The following is a 21241-nucleotide window of genomic DNA, read 5'->3' on the forward strand; positions in this document are numbered from 1 at the left end:
TCCTGGGACCACCTTCCAAATAAACCATCTACCCACAACTCCTTGAATCAGGTTCTTACTTCTGAGGGGACAATCTAGGCTAAGACTGCACTTACCACCTTACATTGTAAATTTATTTACTTGCTCATTCAGCAAATACAAATCATCTACTATGTGATCTTGGTCGTGGGACGGTAGGAGTGAGCAAAAGAGAGAAAGTCTCTGCCTTCATAGATCTTCTGCTTTATTGGGAGAGAGAGGCTATGAGCAAACAAATACATAAATAGATCCTGTAACTTCAGATAGTAAGTGCTTTGATGGAAGAAAGCTGGGGATAGGGATGGAATGGACATGGGGAGGATACTTGGGTAGGGTGGTCAGCAAAGACCTCCCCAAGGAGGCTGTGTTTGAGAAGACACTTGAATAAATGACCTGAGGTGGAAATGAGCTTGAAGCAGGGTGGGCAAGGGGGAGAGTGCAGGATGTGGTGTGGGGGGGGGCAGATACTAACTCACTGGAACTCTGCCTCTCATTTGGACTGGGAGCAAAGGAGAGGGCTTTCAGCTGGGGAATAACATGACCTGAATTGATTTTATAAAAATCTTGCTGGCTGCTATACTAGACTATGCATACTGTATGAATCACACCCTACTAGACTAGGGCAGCAGGTGTGGAAGCAAAGGGACAGTAAGGGGACAGTCATCAGCATCCACAGGCATTTAAAGGTATGGACTGGGTGCGACCATCTAAGGGGTAGAGTTTAATAGACATCAGATCATCAAGTTCGTCTCTAAAGGAGTAGCCTTCACACATCAGTGTGCACAGTGGTCACTCATACGTGATCACCCGTGACCTGTTTACTAAAGCAGGATCCTTGGAATTAGCATTCAGAGCTGCCTGGCGTTGGGGAGATGCTCAGGAAGAAAGGTCTCCCCAGATGACTCTGATGCAGGTGGTCCTTTGAGAGCTGCCATTGGGGGTGGGGAGGTGGGAGTGTTGGGCAGTGGAGGCAAGGAATATTGCCAGGGCCATGGTGACCAGGCAGCAAGATCCTCAAGAATGTTTCTCTTCCTCCAGGGCCATCATGAGGGCTTGACCTCCATCGACGACTCCTTCCCTGTGTAGGTAGAGCTATATGGGTATAGCTATATGGCTATATGGGTGTGGTACCCTACACGCAGAGCTTGGCCAATCACGTACAGTCTGCTCCAGCCACCCCTACCCATGTCCACTCCGTATCTTACCAGCTCTACACATCAGCCGCACCTTCGTGATGGGCTGCAGCACTAATGAGGCTGCTGGCTGGTGTCTGCATGCCAGGCATGGCTCCTGTCACTCTACAGGGGTGGTAGCCTGCTTTTCCTCAAGGTGGGGGTCAACAGGAGAGTATTCTCACGGCAGGTGGGGGGCAGGAGACGTGGCCGTCGCCAGATCTGTGTCCTTATCTCCACACGCAGGTGTGGGCTTTCCCACCCGTGGGTCAGCGTGAGCACATCTGAACCCCTCAGCTCTGAGCCCTCCCCTATTGCCAGGCCTGCCTCGCCAGTTGCCAGAGGACTTCTTCCTTAGGTGGCTTGTCATAGGGATCCAGAACTCGCCGCCTCCCCTCTTCCCCCACGCCACGTCTCCCTTCCATGTGCGTATTTCACTTTCGTCCTCCACATTTGAGTGGGATCGTTGTCCCTTTCACTGCAGCCTGCCGTGGGGTCTTGCCAGTGTTCTCTGCATAATGCCTTTTGAATCTGTCACCTGCTCTCCATTCCCGCGGTCCCTGCTCAGTATTGTCATTGGATCGGATTACTGTTTAAGCCTGTTGTGGACTGAATGTTTGTGTCCCTTCCTAATGTGATGGTATCAGAAGGTGGGGCCTTTGGGAGGCTATTAGGGGTTAGATGAGGTCATGAGGGCGGGGTCCCCATGATGGGATGAGTGTCCCTATAGGAAGAGGAAGATGGGGTACCTGGGTGGCTCAGTTGGTTGGGCGTCCAGCTCTTAGTCTCAGCTCAGGTCATGATCTTGGGGTCCCAGGACCGAGCCTTGCGTTGGGCCTCCTTGCTTGGCAGGGAGTCTGCTTGGGGATTCTCTCTCCCTCTCCCTTTACCCCCTGCTCAAGGGCATGCTCTCTCTCTCTCAAATAAATAAAAAAAAAAAAAGAGAGAGAGAGACCAGGGTGCTTGCCTAGCTGCACTCCTCCTCCTCTCTCCTCTCCCCTCTTCCTCCCATGAGGACAAAGGAGAAGGGGGCCTTCTGTAAGCCAGAAAGCGAGCCCTTACCAAGAACCAAATTGGCTGGCACCTTGATCTTGGACTTGCAACCTCCAGAATGATGAGATATGTCTCTTGTCGATGGTGTTTTGTTATGGTGGCCTGAGCAAACGAAGACTGCTTCCTCTTCAGTTTCTCTGCCTCTAGTCTCCGTTCCTTGTTTTCCCATCTTAGCTCCTTTCATGGCACTTACCCCTGATTGTAAAGATGTATCTGCTAGTCTGTTAGCTTGATGTTTATCTTCACAGCCAGATGGCTCCCTCTAGGAAGCTGCACCTTTTGTTCACTCTGGACCCAGGGCTGAGCACCGTGTCTGGCATGCAGTAGGTGCTTAAAAATGCTTCTTGAAGAAATGAAATGCTGACTACACACGTCTCCAACCAGGTCTCCCTACATCCTGCCTCGTCCCTTCTGACTCATCCCTTAAGCTTTGGCCAGGGTTATCTTTTTAAAACACTAATTCCACCTGACCCAACCCTTCCTAGTCAGAGTGTTTATTGGGTCCAACCCGCCCCCCCACCCCGTGTCCTCCCCCCACCCCCGCCCCAGGGTCGAATGTTTACAGGAGCTAGGTGGACTTAAGATCAAGCTGATAGAGAGGAAAGGTGCTGTGAATCATTAATAAAAACGCATTTAATTTCAAATTGTGGATGTACTTTAAAAGTAACCCTGAAACCTGCGAGTACTACAGGAAATGGATGAGTCATCCCTCCCGCTATCTGGTGTCCTCTAGGTCGGGGCTACATAAAGTCAGCCCTCACTGCCTGAACCTGCCTCTCGTGGCCACCAGCGTGCTGTCCCAGGTGGGCACTGCCTGCAGTGCCCGTTTCCACTGTCCCCACGCGGCCCTCCGACAGCTCCCACCCAGCAGGGCACGGTGCACCGTGGGGCTGTGACCACCCGCAGCGACCACGCCTATTCTGGGATAGTTGTGTGCCTTGCAGGTGGGGTGGGGAGGGGGTAGAGATCTTCGGGGAAGACAAGGCAGACTCTTTGATACAGCTATTTAGAAAGCCGGGAAAACACAGTTCACCAGAAATTTCCTCTTCAGTCTACGTTGGTCCATTTCCCCTCTCTCCTTACTAAGAGGAAGTTCCGTTAGCTCATAGAAACCCAGAATCACACATTCCTCAGCCTGGAAAAGCCCTCGAGGGAGATTACTCAGTTTAAGAACAGAAGGCCTTCTGTGGGGGACTTGAATCCAATTCCCAAGAAGCCCGTGAGCGTCTCAGCACCAGCTGCAGGAAGGACTCCGTTCCCCCACAAGCCCGGGCTGGGCTGGGCTGACCCAGTGCAAACTCCTGTTCGTGCCTCCCAAGGAAAGCTGGTGAGGACTGCAGCACAGCCCATGTCCTCGGACTCTGTTCTCCCAGCTGCTCGCGTTGGTCTCTTCTGGCCCCACTCGCCCCGGGTGCTGATTCCACTTATTTTCTCCATCTTTGTATTCACCTCTCTGCTGCTCTCCATCCAACGTGCCTTAAGGGCCTTTTCTTGGGGGCAGAGGCCATCTCCAACACCCATTTCCAGGAGACCCCACACCTCTTACCAATAGGACAGGGAGGCCTCCAGGGCAAAAGTCTGAGCGGTTCCAAATGGCGTGATATTAGTCAACTTCTCTGAAGATGATAGGATCGGTGCTTCCCCAGAACTGATTGTTTCCCCAGAGTGAAACCGGGAGAAGCATCGTTGGAGAGGACACAGAGGAAAGGGGATGAGGTGTCCCCATCCACCTCCTCGAGGATCCAGGATGGGACAAAGAGGAACGTGCCCTGAGTTTGCCCCATCCGCACGGCTGAGCTTGGGGAGAGACTCAAACCCACGTGTGGCTTTTCGTGGAAGGGGCAGGCTGCTCTCAGAATCGGTTGCTGATGGCTTCCGCACTTATGAGAAGCACCCCTGGGACGTGCCTCCACATTGAGGGGAGCAGGTAGCAGTGCTCCAGGGAGGTCTGGTCTCTTTTCCAGCTGGCCAGACGCCACACTCAAAACACTGTTATACGTTCCCTTTTCAGCCTTCAGAAAGAAGCTTCCATTCCATTCCATATCCATTACATACTTCATGTCAGTGTGAGGACTCCTACCTGTGTCTGACTGGAGCCCAAGTCTTCGTTGCTGCTAAAGCAACATCATACATCTTACTCGTTATCAACCTCAATTATCAACTTGAGGCTTCCACCAGCCACCCTGTCGTCAGAAATTTGACAGGTTTCACATGATTCCTGAGGTCCTGACGGTTTATTGAAGTAAAAAGCATACGTTGCTGATTTACAGAGCCTTGCATGCAGGGCACATTCGGGTCCACCACCTCGGGGGAGCCTCACACCCGTCTGTGAACACGTCAGGTGTGGTTTTACAGACGAAGAAACGGAGACCCTCCGGTGTACAGATGAGGAGACGCTAAAACAGTGGAGTCAGAACGAGAACCTCCAGGTTCTTGAAAGACCCAGGACCCTTGCACTGTGCCATGCTGCTGCTTCAATAAATAAGGGAACAGAATAAATAACCCTTCCAAGGGAACCCTGAGGAATCCTCCCGCGTGCCCAAGTGTCGAGAGGGAGTTCAGTTATCATACTGGCACATCAGAGCCTCTGGGAGGATGTGGTGGGGGAGTCGGGGGTGGTTCTGGGTGGATTCCCTGAGCTGGAGTGTCTCTTCTCAGAATGCCACAGAAAACTGCAAGGCCAAGTGGTGACCCTGGAAGGGGACAGACCCCATGCCTGTCACTCCCCCCAGCTTCCTTGCCCGAGGGCTGTAAACTGGCTTTGAAGATAGAATCCAAATGGACTGTAGGGAGGCAGGGCCCACACCTGTCCCCTTCCTAGGCCAGGGTCGGGTAGTCCTCTTAGCATGACACCACGGACTTCTGCTACATCCGTTAATCCCCAGCACGAGAAAGAAGCTGGCTCTGTGCAGACATGGGTTCTGCAGTCCACTTCCTCCCAGCCCAGGGTCACACCAGGCTGGAGACATCACCCCTGACACCAGCTTGGTTAACATCCGGCATGGACGGCCCAGTGGAGATTGAGTCATTATTCCACACATGTTATCAGAGGATAAGCGGGCCTCTGAGAAGAAGTGGCTAGGCCAACTCACACAGCCGGACCCCGAGCGAGCAGCGGTCTGAGCCCAGGGCCATGTCCTGTGGGTCTGTAGCTGGATGCTAGCAGTAAACACAAGTGTAGGTCCCGACCCTGACCCTCTGGGGCAGGTGAGCTCATGCCCAAGCCCAGAGACCACCTGAAGGGTTGAGTTTTGCCCAGTACAAAGAACCATGGTTTCTCTGGTACCGTCAGTAAGGTGGTGGGGGCAACAGGGTAGAGGTAGTGTAGTAAGAGTAGTAAGTAAGTAAGAGTAAGTCAGCCACAGGGGCTTCAACCCCCATGGCTCCGTAACAATGGTTGGCAGACTGACTGACTGACCAGGACAGATACATCTTAAGATCCTCCGTGACAAGCTCCCTGCCTGGGAGGACTGCCAGCCAGGAAGCTTCTCCATGTGACCATCCCAGGCTGACCAGCTCTGACCATCCAGAGATCAAACTTGGTCTCTGCTCCCTCTTTTGTCCTCCAAGAAATGACCTCGGCAGGGAAGCCCCCACCCTCCCAGGCCTCCATCCGGCTGGAGGCCCTGGCACTTGGCTGGTCTAAGGGGGAGGCCTGGGTCTGAACGACTTCAGCTTGGGCCTCCCCACAATTCCAGAAAACCCTGTGATTCCCCTGAGCAAATAATCTCTTACAGTACAGGAAGAGCCCAAGGAGGGAGGAGATGTCTGCCCTGCCCTTCCTGGCTCTGCCAGAGTCTGGAACCCTCCTGCAGCACAGGCCACCCATGTGTCTGCGATAGTTGAGCAAGAGCGTCTCGCTCTGCCCTGGGCTCCTTAGCCAGCCCTGCTGGGCCTGACGAGGGCTGGCCCCACTGGGCTTGCAGAAGAGTGCCCACACTGGCCTCTACGCATCACTTCTGACCCCAGGGGGCCCTTGTGGCTGAAATCAAAAGCAGCCCCTTAGCCTGAGTCACTCATTCGAGTGGAGGCTGGAGATTAGTGGCAGGGTGACCAGGTTTGAGTCAAAGCTGCCCAGGAGACTGCCTGGGGCTGCCAAACAGTCCAGAGGGGCAAGATCATGGGCCAAGCTCCAGTCAGATTCTCCTAGGTCACCACAGCTGGTCAAGCCCAGGAGCGACCATTCCTCCGTTGGCTGGTCCCACTGTCCAGTTGAGGTACCTGAGGGAGTGATAGTCATTCCTGGATCCTGTTTCAAATAGCCCTTGGCCAGCACTGGTGGAGGCCAGCGTGCCTCGGCATCTAGGCATGTCCTGAACTTGGGGCCAAGGCTATCTGTTGAGGAGGACTCTTCCTCCAGGCAGCCTGTCTTGGCTGCTTTCTCCTCTGTGCATCTGGTCTGCTTCAGGTAGCCCCGGAATGCCACTGAGTCTGGGTCTTCTTCCCCAGGCGCCTCAGGCCTGGGAGGATTGACATGGCCCAAGGCGGAGCCACCCTGCCCGTCCCCAGGCTGCCCTTCAGAGTTCTGGACGAGGCCAATGCCACTGTCGTCCTGGTCCTGGCTGCTGTTCCCCACCTGCTGCTCCCAGCTGGGGCCAGTGCTGGGACTCAGCCTGGGCTCCTGCAAGCAGATCCCGCTGTCTGTGCTGCTGCCACCACTGCAGCTGCTGTCCAGCTCCGGGGGCGCCCCCTTGCCCATGGTCGCCCCAGCCTGTGGGTGGGGGGCAGGGAGGAGGAACTGGGGCTCTTCATTCTGCAGGGATGGTTTGGCACTGCCAAAGCCACTGTCCGTGCTGCCGTGTAGTTCCGAGTTCTTCAGCTCTGGGGACACTTTGGGGAAGGCCTCCTCATCCAGGGGGTAGATGGCATCCTGGGGCTCGGGGCAGGGAAGCTGGCTGACGAAACTGGAGGGCTGAGGCTTCTCGAAGACCTGGAGAGGAGAGGGCAGAGCGAGAGAAGCAAGGGTCACCTACGGGAACCCACTCTGGTGTTGCAGGCGAGGCCCCAGGGCCAGGAGGAGGGCTCAAGGGGGTTCTGCTCTAACCGAGGGACCCACAGAGCCACTGGTGCTTCTCGTTTCACTTCAGGATTGACCTTTCCTCTTAACGCAGTTCTCGGTTTGGCTCGGGCCTGTGTGCTCGCAGCTCAGATGGAATGGCAGGCAGAACGGGAGCCGGCCAGGAATGGAGGAATGTTCTCAGCTCTAGCAGCAGTCCTTTCCAAACCTGAGAGCAAGCTGCACTCATCTAGATAGATCTAGAAGCGTAACTTTTTTGGACTATGATTCCAAATAAGAAATGTGTGACATAATAGCCTGTATATAAATATCCCATAAACTGAAAGCGGTTTCACAAAATAACACTTCTCATTACTACCTGGGTACCGTGATCTACACTACTACTCTCCTGTTCTACTCCTGTTCCAGTCTATCCTACTCTGTCCTATCCCATCCCCTCTGTTATCCTCGCTCGTCCATTTCATTTTTTAAAATGCTGGCTGTGAGACACCAAATTAAGTTCTCCAGCCCCCGAGTTGTGACTTGTGCAAACACAGGGTGGCTGCCACGTAGGGCAGTGGATGGAGCACAGAACTAGCAGCGGGGGAGGACCTGCTCCCCACAACCTGCCCAGAGTCCCAGGGAAAGTCGCTTAATCCCTTTCCCCCTAGCTGTTCCGTCTCAGCCACACTGGGGTTCTTTCTGCTCATGCAGCAGCTCAGTGCTCTCAGGGCCTTTGCACGTGCTACGCCCTGTGGTGGGAACACTCTTCTCTCAGCACTTTCCCTGGCCGTGTCATCCTATCATTTGGGTCTCAGCTCAGATGTTCCTCCCCAGAGAGGCCTTCCTGATCATCCTGGCTAAAGCAGAGCTCCGACACTCTCTACATTCACCTAGTTTACTTCTTCTTAGCACTTGGTTCCTGAAATTCTTTTTTAAAATTTATTTTCTGCCTCCCATTGCGGCCTGCTATCTAACCACATTTACTCCCCACACCAAGCAGATTATAAGCTCCCTGATGACAGGAGCTGTCTAGTTTCGTCTGCTACTCTGTTCCCGGAGCTTAAACTGAGCTGGCACATATGAGGCACTCATAAGGTTTGTTGACTGACTTACTGACTCACTGTTGCCCACCTGCCCTCATTCCTTTTGTAAGTTTGGACTTGAATACAACTCCTACTGGTTGAGTTCCTATGAATATCACACAGGTTGGTGATTAAGGATATCTGTTTCTGGAGCTAGACTCCATGGTTCAAATCCCAGCTCTGCCTATTATCAGCTGTGTCACCTTGGCTGAATTATTTGTCCTCTGTGTGCTTTAGTTCCTCGCCTATAAAATGGAAATAGTGATAGTACTTGCCTCCTCATGTTGTAGTTAGTGCACGGCAAGTGCTTACAACAGTGCCTGGTACAGAGAAAGCACTCGGTAAATACTGGGCAAATTGAAATTTACTCTCCAGCCTCTAAGGAGAGAAGTGAAATGACTTGCACAAAGTCACAGCAGCAAAGGACAAACCTGCGATTTGTACTCCACTGTCCTGATCTGAAATCTCCATTTATTCAAATATCTGATCAAAACAGCTCATGAGTGAGAATAAACATAGAATGCGAAAGTGTTCTGTGCCCTCGAAGTTATTCATTAAGTTAGTAATGACCACTGTCATTAGATGAAGGCAACCGGGCTGCATTTATCTTGAGGAGGAGAACATTCTCAAGGAGAGCTCACTTCTGTGATGCACATGGCACAGAGGAACGAAAACCCAGAGACTGCATGTTGTCTCTTTGGCATTTTGGACCTGTGCCTCTTTCCCTGGCTTGCTTTAGAAGTACTAGGCTCTACACTGGCTGCTCTGCCGGGCTGTAATCAAGCCCCTTGGGACCAGGGGCCACATGAATCAGCTTCTTCCCGGACCACATCTGGCCTGTCATTGGTGCTCAATAACTGTAGCTCGATTGCCACTTCACTGATGCTCTTCTTGATGCCCAATGAGGAATCCCCGCTCCAGTTACCAGGACCACCCCTCCCTCACCCCTTTGCTTTTTCATCGTCCATCCCTGAGGGCAGCCCCATCCAGGCTCCAGGCCCAGCTCAGAGCACCTGTTACACAGGCCGATGCATATGTGTTTGTGGATGGAATCTCCTCGGAGCACAGAGAAGAGACAATGAGTTACATACTTCAGTTAGACACAAGGAAGAACTTTTTAATCCTGTAAGGCTGTAGGGGCTGCCTGTCCCCAGTCTCCTTGCCATACCACTCTACCCAGGGCACTGAAGCTAGGAACACAGTCCTTTGCTGCCTGGACAAAGACCCTAATTAGGCCAGGCAGTCCCTCTCTCCCTACCTCCCCACTTCCTTGAGTTCTTACTCAACATAATTCCAGAGGGTCTTTGTCTCTCTCCTTATCTTTCCTAGTAATCCTGGGATCCCTCTGGGGGGGGGTGCCTTCCCAGCTGTGGCCTTTCCTGGGACCCCCGCCTCCCTGATGGAGCCGGTCCTTCCCAGCAGAGCCTGCGGCCCTCTCCATGATGGGCTCTGTGGAGATGTGGCAGCAACCTTCGGAGCAGCCAGAATCCCAGGTGGGACAGGTGGGGGTTTGGCAATGTTGCTCAATGCTGCAAGCTGAATTCTGGAGGCTGGCTTAGCATAAATGCAGCAGTTGCTGGCACTGTGTGGTGAGAGGAGACACTCGGGGAGGGGGGCGGAGACGCTGGCCACCTCCATGACCGCAACTCCCAGGCAGTACCTCCCATTCTGCTCTCTGCCACTCTGGCAGCAGCCCTAGGCCTGGGCTTCCAACCCCATGTTCTTCTTCTTCTGGAGCACTTATCATTACCAGCTGGCAGGGGTGGGAAAGCCCGGGCTCGTCCTGTCTTTTCCTGGCTCTTTACATGGCCCCCGTGCATGTCACAACTGCTCCATGCCTCAGTTTCCTCCTTTGTAAAATGAGGATAATAACCCCACCTGCCTCAGAGGTACTAATGCATAGGGGCTGGCCCATGGTCAATTATTAGTAAATAGTAACAAAATGACACGGGGGGAGGGGGGTTGGGACTACTCAATATGTGTCTTATTGGGGGCCCTTACGAGGCAATGTTCTCAGCACTGGGCTTTGCATTTAAGCCCCCTCTCTGTCGCCATGGTCCTTGATGAAGGGGCCTCCTGATAATGTCAGGACTGAGGGAAGGGACTTTCTGGGAGGGAGCCTCCCGTCTCCTGGAGTCCCGGCATGGCGCAGAAGGATGGGCCAGCGGCCTTCCCCTGAGACTCACCAGGACGGAAGGCAGCTTCTTGCGGCGCCTCACATACAGGTGGAGGGCCAGGCAGTAGGCCAGGGCTCCACACAGCAGCAGGACGAAGATGAAGAAGATGCTGAGGTTGGTCGCGGTGAAATCTGCAGGCCCAGAGAGATGTGTTTGTGGCCTGGCTCCTGGGAGTCCACGGCCACTCTCAGGAGCCACTCCTTGGCCCAGGTGATCCCCTAGGCCTCCTTCAGGCCACAACCAGATGCTTCTGGATACTTGGAAATCCCTGCCTGGCCTTCTAACCTCTGTCCTAAAGGGTTTCCCTCACTAGACACACTGGCTGTACTTCAGCTGTGCACACAATTCACACCACAGCACGTGGAACGGGGGCTGGATGGTATAGCAGGTAAAATGGAGGCCTGGCTCCAATCCCAGCTCCACCGCTGACTCAGCCTCTCTGAGCCTCAGTTTCCCCATCACTAAAATGGGAAAAATAGTAGTGCCTACCACACGAGTGTGAAGGACACAGCACTGATCATCCACCACCTCCCCTGACTTAGGTTAGCTGACCCTTCTGACGACAGTCAGGGGTGAGCACTACTATCGTCCCTCTACAGACCAGGATCCTGGGGCCCAGAGAGCTTAAGTAACTTACCCAAGTCATATACCTCTTAAGTGGTAAAGCTGACATTTGAAGCCTGACCCGTACGCCAAACTATTTCTTCTACCAGTGAGTAAATGTTGAAAAAGCCTGACACAGGGATGGTGCCTTAACTCTGCTTAAAGAGAGTGAGGCTAAATGACAATGAACTTGTGAGTGTCCTTCATGAATGGAAATGGACTGTAGAAATGTAGGGAGTCACTCTTGTTTTTGCGGGCCTTGCCCACACCAGACTGGTGGGGCGTAGGCTGCCTTGAGTAGTTGCTATTTAGAGCTTCCTCTGGGTACGCCCTGTCTCCCCAGCCAGACTGTAAGACCCCCATGGACAGGACCATGGCCATCACATCCCAGGACCTCTCCCCTCCCTCCTCTCCCTCCCCTCCCCAGCACCTGTGCAGAGCCTGGCTTTAGTTCCGATGGGGGGGGGGCTAAGGAGAAGGCCCTCGGTGCCCAGCCCCAAGACAGGACAGCAGAGGGATGTAACAAACAGGAACTACTGCAGCTGGGAGAGTGGGCCTGGGCCTGGGTTGGGGGTGGTTCTTGGGAAGCACAGCTGTGCTCACACAGAACACCAGCACCAGCATCAAGAGACCTGGCTGTGCCACCATGCCCTAGAAAGTTGTTGCTACCCACGGAGCCTCAGTTCCTACATCTCTGAAATGGGGACAATAGCAGCTTTCTCATAGGGCTGTGTGGGGGCGTGCCCCTGGCATCAGTGGCCCTCAACTGATGCTTTTCGGATCGTGTGAGGCCCTCCCCCCCAGACAGCAGCCCCCGACAGCAGACTCACACTGCCGGGTGAGCACGATGCATTCCTCCTTGGACCATACCCCCTTGTTCATTCGGGAGCTCACAGACGGCTTCACCTTGACACAGAACTGTCCCAGTTCTCCAGGGGGTGAGAGGCTGAAGTTTTCATGCTTCACCTTCTCCTTTGTGAACTGAAACAAAAACAACATAGCAATAAACAAAATACCCTTGATTCGTGGGCCATGGGAGCTGAGAGCAGGAGAGACATCAGAGATGTTCCAGGCCACCCCCCTCTGTGTCCTTTCCCTGACATAACAAACCCGGTATTATCAACGCAGCCCAAGATCTCTGTGATTGACATGACTTATTTTGTACCAAAAGAGAAAAGGAACATTTTATAGATGCCAAGGGGCTGGAACCAAATGGTGGGAAGAGGATGACTCTGGCAGATTCCAGATCTCCCACTTAGGGGTGTGTCCGTGGGCAATTACATAGCCTCTTGGAGCCTCATTTCCCCATTTATAAAATGGAATAAAATATCCACCTGTGAGGGGATCAGGAATAACAGCTATTAAATGTCTTGCATGGTGCCTGACACGAGTGGGCAGTGTCTTCCCTGCCACCTGGCAGGAGCCTAGGTTTGAGGGCTGAGGTCATCTCAGCTCCCTCCCGTGCCCCATGACCTCCCTCTACTCTGCCTGCAAGGTTCCCCAGGGATGCACAAATTGCTGCCAGCCCCGGGGACAGGGAGGTCCAGGGAGCCCACTGCATTACAAACACAGATGTCTTGCGGCCCTGGGGAGGCCCTTACCGTATAGTTCCCTGGCACCTTGCGGATCTGAATCTCATACTCGCGGAAGTGTTGGAAGATGCTTTCGTAAGTGTCGCCCAGAGGGGCTAGCTTGGGCCTGGGGGGCTGGATCTTCCCGAGGATGATGCCATTGTGCACCTCTAGCTTCACGCTGCCAACCGTCAGAGTCACTGGTGGGGAAGCAAAATGATGAGGCCTGCAGGTCGGGGAGGGCCTGGGTGCCCTGTCCACACCGGGCCTCTAGAGTCAAGCTTTACCCGCCCTAAAACCTGGGCCTCCGGTTTCCAACCTGGCAGCACATAAGGACTTCCTGGGGAGTACCTTATAAATACAGATGCCCCGGGTCCACTCAAGACACAGTGAATTTGAATTTTTGAAGGTGGGCCCCGGAAACATTGATTTTTTAAACACATTCCTCATGTAATGTTTCTGTAGCCAGCGGAGCACTGGCCCAAAGACCTGGAAGACCATTGGTTCTGACTCTGAATTTTGCAGAGCTGGCTCACCTATAGAGCATGGTCAATTCCAGTTCGTAGAATGGAAAACTGCCATCAAGTCTGGGGCTTACCATTTTCTCTTACCTCTGCTGAGAGAGACCCCCAGCCTTTCTTCAGTAGCATCTCCCTGCTTCAAAGCCTCCCACCCTGATCACTGGGAGTTCGGCTCTAAGGGACTGAGGACTGGATCCCATTCTGCCTACTGTTTGCTGCCCTGTGCTAAGTGCTTATGGATTCACTTCCTCTTCCAGAACCCTACAAGTACACAGTTCTGGCCCTTGTGACTCAGCTGTTCCACTCACCCCAAGACTTCTCTTCTGTAGGATAAACAACTCCAGTTCCCTTTTAAATCTTGAACAACTTGGCTATTTTCATCTAAATCTTATCAAAAGTCCTGACTAGATGTTTGGGCAACTAGGTCCTCGGCCAGGAAGACCAGCGGGATAGCGAGCTACAGGAACAGAGTCACATTCTAGACTGGAGTTTCTGGCAGGAAAGAATCCCCAAAGCCATCGTCTAGGCCCAGGGGAGGAAAAGCACCTTCATCCACAGAGAAGCGGGTGTTGGTGAAGGTCCAGTTGGAGTACTGGTTTCCATCCACCGTGCGGACTTTGGCTCGGTAGCCATTGTTGTGGTACAGGTCCAGGGTCACCATAGTGAGATCACAGAACGACACGTGGGTCTGGCTGCAGCTGGGGATGGACTTCCAGGGTTCTATCCCATACCTGGGGAGATATCAGGAAAGGCATTGGTGGAAGAACTTAAGTTCAAACCTACCTCCTTTAAGAGGAAAGCAAGGGGCCCAGGGAGAGAGCTCCCATGAGGTACAGCCCGCAGGGTATTTTCTCTTGATTCCGGGCATCTAGCTGCAAGAGGATCTGTCTTGGTTCTGGGACTATGTACCAATTTCTCTTAGATTGGAATATCTAACAGATCTCCAACTCCTCCAGGAAAACCTGCTACCCACTGCAATACAGCCTGATTTCTCGGGCTTTCTCCCAATGACATTTGTAGTCTATTAGGGTTTCCTTGTTTTCTAATTACACTATGGGTACATTTCCTGTTTTTCCAATAAGATGGAAAAAACTTGAGGGTAAGGGAAATACCTTGGCTTTCTCATCCCAGAGTTCCCAGCACACTGCTCAACACATATGGGGCTCAACCAGTCCTTGTCAACTGATGGATATATGCCAGGGTCCTTCCCGGTGTTACCTCAATAACAAGATGGGTATGTCTTCCCGTGCCAGGGAAGTGAAGGGGATGCGTGCACCCCCTCCCGCACCCACCTCCCTCCTTTCTCCATCCTCCCCTCTCCATACCTCAGAAGCTCTACTTCATAGTAGGTGCTGTTTGATGGTTTTGGGATGGGAGTCCAGCGGAGGACGTGGGAGAAAAATTCTGCTTCAAACCACACAGATGGAGGGCTGGGCAGTTCTGTCCCCGGGGAGAAGAATGTCAGTATCAGAGCTTGCAGAGCCCACCCCCAGCAGTGACGGTGACAATGATGACGACGATGGTGACCATCCTCCTACCAGCTTCCACTTATTGACTACTTTACTATGAGCTGGACTGTCTGCTAAATACATATGTTGTTTCAGTTAATTCTCACAACCAGCCTTACAAGGTAGGCATTTACGACCCCAATTTTACTGGAGAAGAAATGGAGGCTCAGAAAGGTTGAATGACTTGCCCAAGGCCAGTGGAGCTAGTAAGGGGCAGGGTGAATCCGCATGTGTCTGATTCCAGAGCTAGTGCTGGATGCCTTAGATTGCTGTCTGGGATCAGAAATAGAAGTGGTGGCTAAGAGGAGCCAAGCTGAGTCTGATGTATCCCCGGAGAGAAGGCACGGGCGGAAGGCTAAGATATGTCTGTCTGCAGTGAGATCTCATCTCAGATAAGCTTGTCCCTGTCCTTGCTCCAGCCTCATCCCAAGGCTGGCCCCCATCCCCATCCCTGGTCCCTACCCTGGCCCTAGCCTTGGCTCCAGCCTGAGGCCTCCTCTCTGGAGTTCTTGGGGTACACAAATAGCCTGCTTGTTGGCATCTGCCTGTTTCTCTTCACAGGTCTCCTGGGCAACCCCAAGCTGAATGCTTGCCACATTCCCCCACGTCTAGAAGGGCTGTAGGCTGGGTGAGGACAGACAGAACGAAGCAGGTCTGGTTCTAGACTGTGCTGACATTTCCACACAGAGCCAGCACCCTTGGCTCCGCCGTGAGATACTAAATACCGCTGTCTAACTCGATCTCCTGCCCCCACCCCTTCACCGTTGGGACACTCCAACTTCAGAAGCCTCAAACTAACACTTGCCAGTGTGACTTGGGCAAATTACTTAACCTCACCGAACCTCTCATTTGTAAGAATGTAATAAATACACCTACTCTAAAAGTCTTGCCAATCAAGTGCAATTACATAGGTCAAGGCCAATAGCCAGTCTGTTCCTCTTCTTTCCTCCTCAATCCCTTCATGTCTCTCGATCTGCCAGCCACTCTCTCGGGCTTCCTTTGTTCTGTAACTTCTCTCCATCTCTCTAGTAATGCTTCTTCTAGAATTGTCATTTGCACTTAGAAAGTACATCTCCCCTGTTCCTTGCTTTCTTTCTTACACTATCTTTGATCCTCAAGGCTGTGTTTCGATTTCAAAACGTTAGATAGAAAGTGAGAAATGCAGCGGGTCTTTGCGGTGTTGGGGCTCCATATCCCCGACTCAGCTCTCGATCATGTGAATGGCTGACTGCAGGTTTTACTTTGTATTTTGGTGTAGACGCAGTTTGAGTCCCTGCTCTCCCTGGCTCCACTCTCCGTGTCTCCACCTCCCTGCCCCAGTATTCTCTCTCCAGACTTTACTTTTTTCCCTGGCAGAAACTTTCCAGGATAGCTGGCTGGGTTAGAAGACTGAGCTAAGGGGTAGCAGGAGGGAGAGGGAGGCAGGTGGCAGTGGGAGCACTTAGGGGCTAAAGAAGGAGCAGGGATGACCAGATGGAGCAACAGATGATAGTAGGGGGCAAGACCTGGGCTGGGGGGGAATGGCATGGGGAAGAAACAGGTTAAGTGGAGGGCTAAGGGAAGGTGGAATCAGATGGGGGATCAAAGTCATTCCACAGAGGGGAAAGCATTCTTACCAGTTGAACCAGAACAACAAAAAAAGGCCAGGACTAAGTTTCTGACTCGCTTGGAGGTGGATGGAAGATAAACTGGAGGTGCGTGGGTGGGTGTCATTGAACTTCTCTATTCACCCCCCCCCCCAATCAATTTCATGCTCTTCGACTTCCACAGTGGGGAGCCTGAGACCCAGGCTTGCCGGAATAAGGGAGCTTCTGGGAGGGAGTAGGCAATGGACTCCCCCCCCCCCGCCCCCGCGCCGAGGGACAGCCAGAGACGGGGTTCTCCGTGCAACGTACAACTTTAACGTAGGGGCAACGAAGAGCGGGAGTCGGGAACTCAGCCCCGCCGGGCGGGCGCGGAGAGGGCAGGGCGGGGCTGGGATCCTTACCGTGCGCGCAGGAACCGAGGCTCACGCTGCGGAGCGCCACCAGCAGCACTACCAGGCGCGGCAGCATCCTGGGCACGCCGCATCCTCTGGGGTCGAAGCCAGCGCAAGACCCAGGCTGCGCGCCTCCAGCCGCGACTCCGCGGCTCTGCCTCTGAAAGCTGGGGCTCTCGGGCAGTCCCGCCCACGCCCCGCGAGGCTGATGTCAGAGGGGGCGGGCCCCTGGACGCCCCGCCCCCGAGACCGAACGTCCGGATGCCGGTGCGGGGCCGCTTTCCCACAGCGGAGCGCTGGCCACCCCCGCGGATGGGGAGGATGCTGAGGCCCGGCGGGCGCTGGGCTGTCCCGGGCCGGGGGCGGGCTCTGACCAGCCCTTCCCTCCTGGCTTCCCAGGCCCCCCGCCGCGATCTTGTCAATGAGGCCTGGGCAGCCTGGGAGGGAGTGGCGGTGGTGCAAAGGGTGCGCTGAGGGTGTCAGAGCCGATTTTGCCGGACGAATAGGGTTGGGATTGGAGCTGTGGCCAAGGCCTGCCGCGTGGGGAAGGAGATTGTTTCAGGCGCTCAGGAAACATTGCTAGGACACGTGCGTGACTCTTGCTGTTGCCTTAGTACCTCGGTGTAGGGCTCTGAGCCAAACCAACGGTGGAATAGACAGTCCCCTCCCTGACGTAATAGTTTTGGATGGGTGCCCACAACCTCCTTCAGCTCCTTTTGGTTTCCCTCGCTTGCCTGAAATCTCACGTTCAGAGCTATTTTCCTCTGGTGGGTAATAGCATTCTTAGAGAACCTGGTAGCAGATCATCGGTTACTCACGCTTCGATATCACTTGACTCATCTGAGATTTCACTCCAGGTGCACCAAAGATGTGGGAGCGTGGGAGACAAACTCTGTCCACCACACTTTGGTTGCGCGGTGATGCCTGCCACAGAGTATGTGCCTGTATTGAGGATGGGTTCCTATTTGGGATCCAAGGGTCTACTTTAGGACTAGGAAGACCTCACTTTTTGATGATGATGAGTGAAGGGCAGGGATGCCCCAGCTACGTGGATAGTGGAGAGTGGTATACACAGGCCCAATAAGACACAGGGTCAGTGGAGCCACCCTAAGGGGACAGCTCTTGTTGCCACACCCTCCAATCAGCTTGGAGAAAGAGTTCCAGGGTTTTTAATGTATGAGAATGTTTTCTGCACTCTCTGTTGCTCAACTGAAGACGAAGAGTGTGGCCAATTGCTCAGAGGTATCCAGGCATGACCCAAGGGGTGGGGCTGCCTTTTGAAATGACTTCTCAGTTCCCACTGACCTTTTGAAGGAGGAGGACACTGTGCAGTTTCTTGCTGAACTTGCCTCTATACTTTACTTTCTTTTTTTTGTTGTTGAGTTAAAAGAGTTTAAAATTCTTACTCCATTGCCATTTTGAAGGAGGGTCAGATTTGTTAATTCACTCATATGACAAACATTTTCTGCACACTCTGTTTGGGCCAGATACTGTGTTAAACCAGAGGATAAAACGGTGACCAGAACAAGGTCCCTTCCCCCAAGAAATTGACAATTTAGCTAGAGACAGAACATAAAGAGAGATTTTAATTTGCTGTGAGAAGTGTGCTGGGAAGGGAAGTACAGACTAGCGTGGGGACACAGGAAACAGGCACTCGACCCCAGTGGGGGTAGAAGATAGAAAAGACTTCTTGGAGGAGGTGACATCGAAGCTGATAGTGAGGGATGAGTAGGAGGTAGTGGGGCGACGAGCAGATAGGGAAGGTGTTCCAGACAGAAGTATGTCCTTAAAGATGAGGGAACATGGCACTTTTGAAGAACCTTGTCAAGTGCATAATTAAGCCTTCCTGTTTTAAGACGAGAATGTCACCATGGCTGACCTAGGTTAACGTTTTGTTCAGGCAGAGCCTGCGTTTGAATGTAGGCTATCCTCGCGTAGCCTGCTGCTTCACTGAAAGCACTCAGAACAGGAATTATGTCCAACACATGATTACCATACCTTTTGTGAAAAAGAAATTCATATGTTTGCTTTGGTTTGAATTCAGTTATGTATTCTCCATGTTCTAAAAAGTCCACGCTAAGGTTCTGTGATTTCTGGTGTTCATAACAACTACGTTTCCTGCTTCCCTTGCACTTAGGTGGAATATGTGACTGGCTTTTAACCAATGTAAAGGTGAATCGATGGGTGCTGCTTCCTGGCCTGTCCTCTAACTCTGTCTTTGTTATTCTGTGAGCTAGGTGGAGGGGATCCAGTGAAGGACTCCAAGGGGATGGAAGGAGCCTGGGTCCCCGAATCACCTCTTGGAGGGGAGCTATTCCGTAAAGACACCCAATCTGTGTGCACCTGTGGCTTGAGAGAGGAGTTGTATCTAGTTATCTTGTTGTATCCAGTTACCGAGATTTGGGAAGTTTTGTTATACCAGCTAGCATTAGGTATCCTGATGAAGGTGCAAACATTGTCTCATTTTTTTTTAAAGATTTTATTTATTTATTTATTTATTTGTCTCAGAGAGAGAGAGAGAGAGAGAGCACAAGCAGGGGGTGCCGCAGGCAGAGGGAGAAGCAGACTCCTCACTGAGCAAGGCACCGGCTGCGGGACTTGATCCCAGGACGCTGGGATCATGACCCAAGCCCAAGGCAGGCACTTAACTGACTGAGCCACCCAGATGTTGTCTCATTTAATCCTATTACACCCCTCCCCCGCCGCCGCTGCCACCACGAGATTGGCTTTGTTACCAGTGTTTTACAGATGGAGTAGTGAGGTCAGAGACTAAGTCGCTTGTCCGCATCACTCAGCCGGTGACTGGCAGAGCGAAGATTCCAGCCCAGGTCTCTGACTCCAGAACTCATGCTTTCACTACCATATAAACAAGGCCCTTTCCCATCTTGGAAGAGCGCCTGGAAAAGACAAATGTGTAGTGAATTGAGAGAGTGAGAGGGAGAGAGAGAGAGAGAGAGAGAGGAAGAACAGCTCAGGGCTGAGTGTGGTGGGTGGAGGGAATGTGGTGAACCCCAGAGAACCTGTGGGTGGAGCTGGGTAGACAGCTTTGTCCCCATGGCCACACGGAAATTTTTAGGGCAAATTTTGAGTTCTGGATGGTTGCATTGTCTCATTTTCACTTTACTTCATCTTGGTCTTCAGGATGAGGCTTCTAAACAGGCATCCCTGGGGCGTAGGGTGGACATCTGGGAGGGTAGGAAGTCCGTGCTCAATTGTGGTAATAGGCACACTTGTAGTTTCTGTCCCTGAACTGGTGATTGGGGAACTTCCAGGCCTTGTGATCACTGTGTCAGAGCTACACATAACAGGGAAAGAGCCCTAGACGGAACTGACCTCGAGAAGGAGGCAGAGAGAAGGAGACGGCCTGAGGGTACTTGGCAGTCATTGGATCAAGGAGAACCATAGATGGAAGATGAGGGGGCCACCAGAGGCCAGCCCCAGCTCCAGGAGGAGCCTTCTGCCTGTTCTGTACGGAACCTAATTAGTGTCCACCTCCATTCATTGTCTGCCTGACTCACTCCTGGCTGAACGTTAAAGAGCTCAGAAGGGACAGAACCCCCTTCTCTGAATGCCCCCTCTCTCATAGGTTTAGACGGTGACGCAGACGGGAAGAGGGATTTGTTTGGATTTCCACTGGGCAGGCGATAGGCTTCCCTGGAGGGTTTGGGACAGGAGAGGGACATGGCAGATTTGTGTTTTAAGCAGAAGAGGAAACTCAGGGCGTGGGGGTGATGAGCTGAGGCGAGATTTGCTAGTTAATGGCAGAATCCAAACCCTGGTCTCTAGATTGAAGTTCGACTCTCTTTGCCTAACATTCCACAGCAGCAAAACTTGTGAAACTATGAAGAGTATGGGAGGGTGTCTTGCCCATCCGCCTAGAGGAAAGAGGAAGAAATATTGAGCCCAGGTGAGGGTCCTCCCTGGCTAATTCCCTTGAGTCAGCAGAGTTGGACCAGCACGAATGTCCAGGGCTTTGCCCAAGACAAGGGCCACGCACTTACTTTATTTTGACATGACTAAGGAGGGCCACCCAGGACAGAGGGAGGCTCCCACCTAGAGACAAATCTTAATTACTACTTCGTGTTGTAGAAACATCTCGTCATCTCTTGCATTACAGGTAGCTTCAAGTATTTATTTTACTTTTTTTTCCTCCACGTTTTTCTTTAAGTTCCAGTTAGCTAGCCTACAGTGTAATATAGTTTCAGGGGTAGGACTGTGATTCGTCACTTCCATGTATCACCTGGTGCGCTCACCACAAGTGCCGTCCTTCTCCCATCTGCCTGCCCACCGCCCCTCCGGCAAACTTCAGTTTGTAGTTTCGAGTTGAGGTTTCACTGTAGCTCTGCTGGGAGCCAGTGCTGGCTGGGAAGACCTACGTCGGGCACTCAAAGTCCCAGTTGGCTGTTGTCATCTGCGACTGGGTTTCGGGTCTCAGGTTTCTTAGCTGTGAGATGAGGATGACACCTCTTCATCAAGTTGCCAGTAGGAATAATATAAGCAAGTGTTTGTGAAGTACCCTCAACTAAGCACTGTGGGGTACAAAAGTTAGTCACTTGTCC

At 52.7% G+C, this 21241-nt stretch overlaps 1 protein-coding gene across 1 annotated transcript; it reads right to left on the minus strand.

Moving 5' to 3' along the window:
• Positions 1–4462: 4462 nt before the first annotated feature.
• Positions 4463–16829, minus strand: IL10RA (interleukin 10 receptor subunit alpha). The gene is made up of 7 exons (XM_045797875.2): positions 16692–16829; positions 14522–14636; positions 13743–13927; positions 12706–12875; positions 11935–12085; positions 10511–10632; positions 4463–7173 (listed from the first exon to the last, which is right to left on the minus strand). Exons 1-7 carry the CDS (start codon positions 16756–16758, stop codon positions 6256–6258), a joined length of 1728 nt encoding a protein of 575 aa, XP_045653831.1. The 5' UTR covers positions 16759–16829; the 3' UTR covers positions 4463–6255.
• Positions 16830–21241: the final 4412 nt, after the last annotated feature.

Source organism: Ursus americanus, chromosome 16 (genome assembly GCF_024610735.1).
Source record: "Ursus americanus isolate L20-20 chromosome 16, mUrsAme1.1.p, whole genome shotgun sequence".
NCBI lineage: Eukaryota > Metazoa > Chordata > Mammalia > Carnivora > Ursidae > Ursus > Ursus americanus.

Excerpts from the sequence above, each read along its gene's own strand:
- IL10RA (XM_045797875.2), bottom strand. The coding sequence starts at position 16,758 with ATGCTGCCGCGCCTGGTAGTGCTGCTGGTGGCGCTCCGCAGCGTGAGC. Across the intron at positions 14,637-16,691 it reads CCTCGGTTCCTGCGCGCACG|AACTGCCCAGCCCTCCATCT; the intron begins GTAAGGATCCCA and ends CCCCGGGGACAG. Across the intron at positions 13,928-14,521 it reads TATGAAGTAGAGCTTCTGAG|GTATGGGATAGAACCCTGGA; the intron begins GTATGGAGAGGG and ends ATATCTCCCCAG.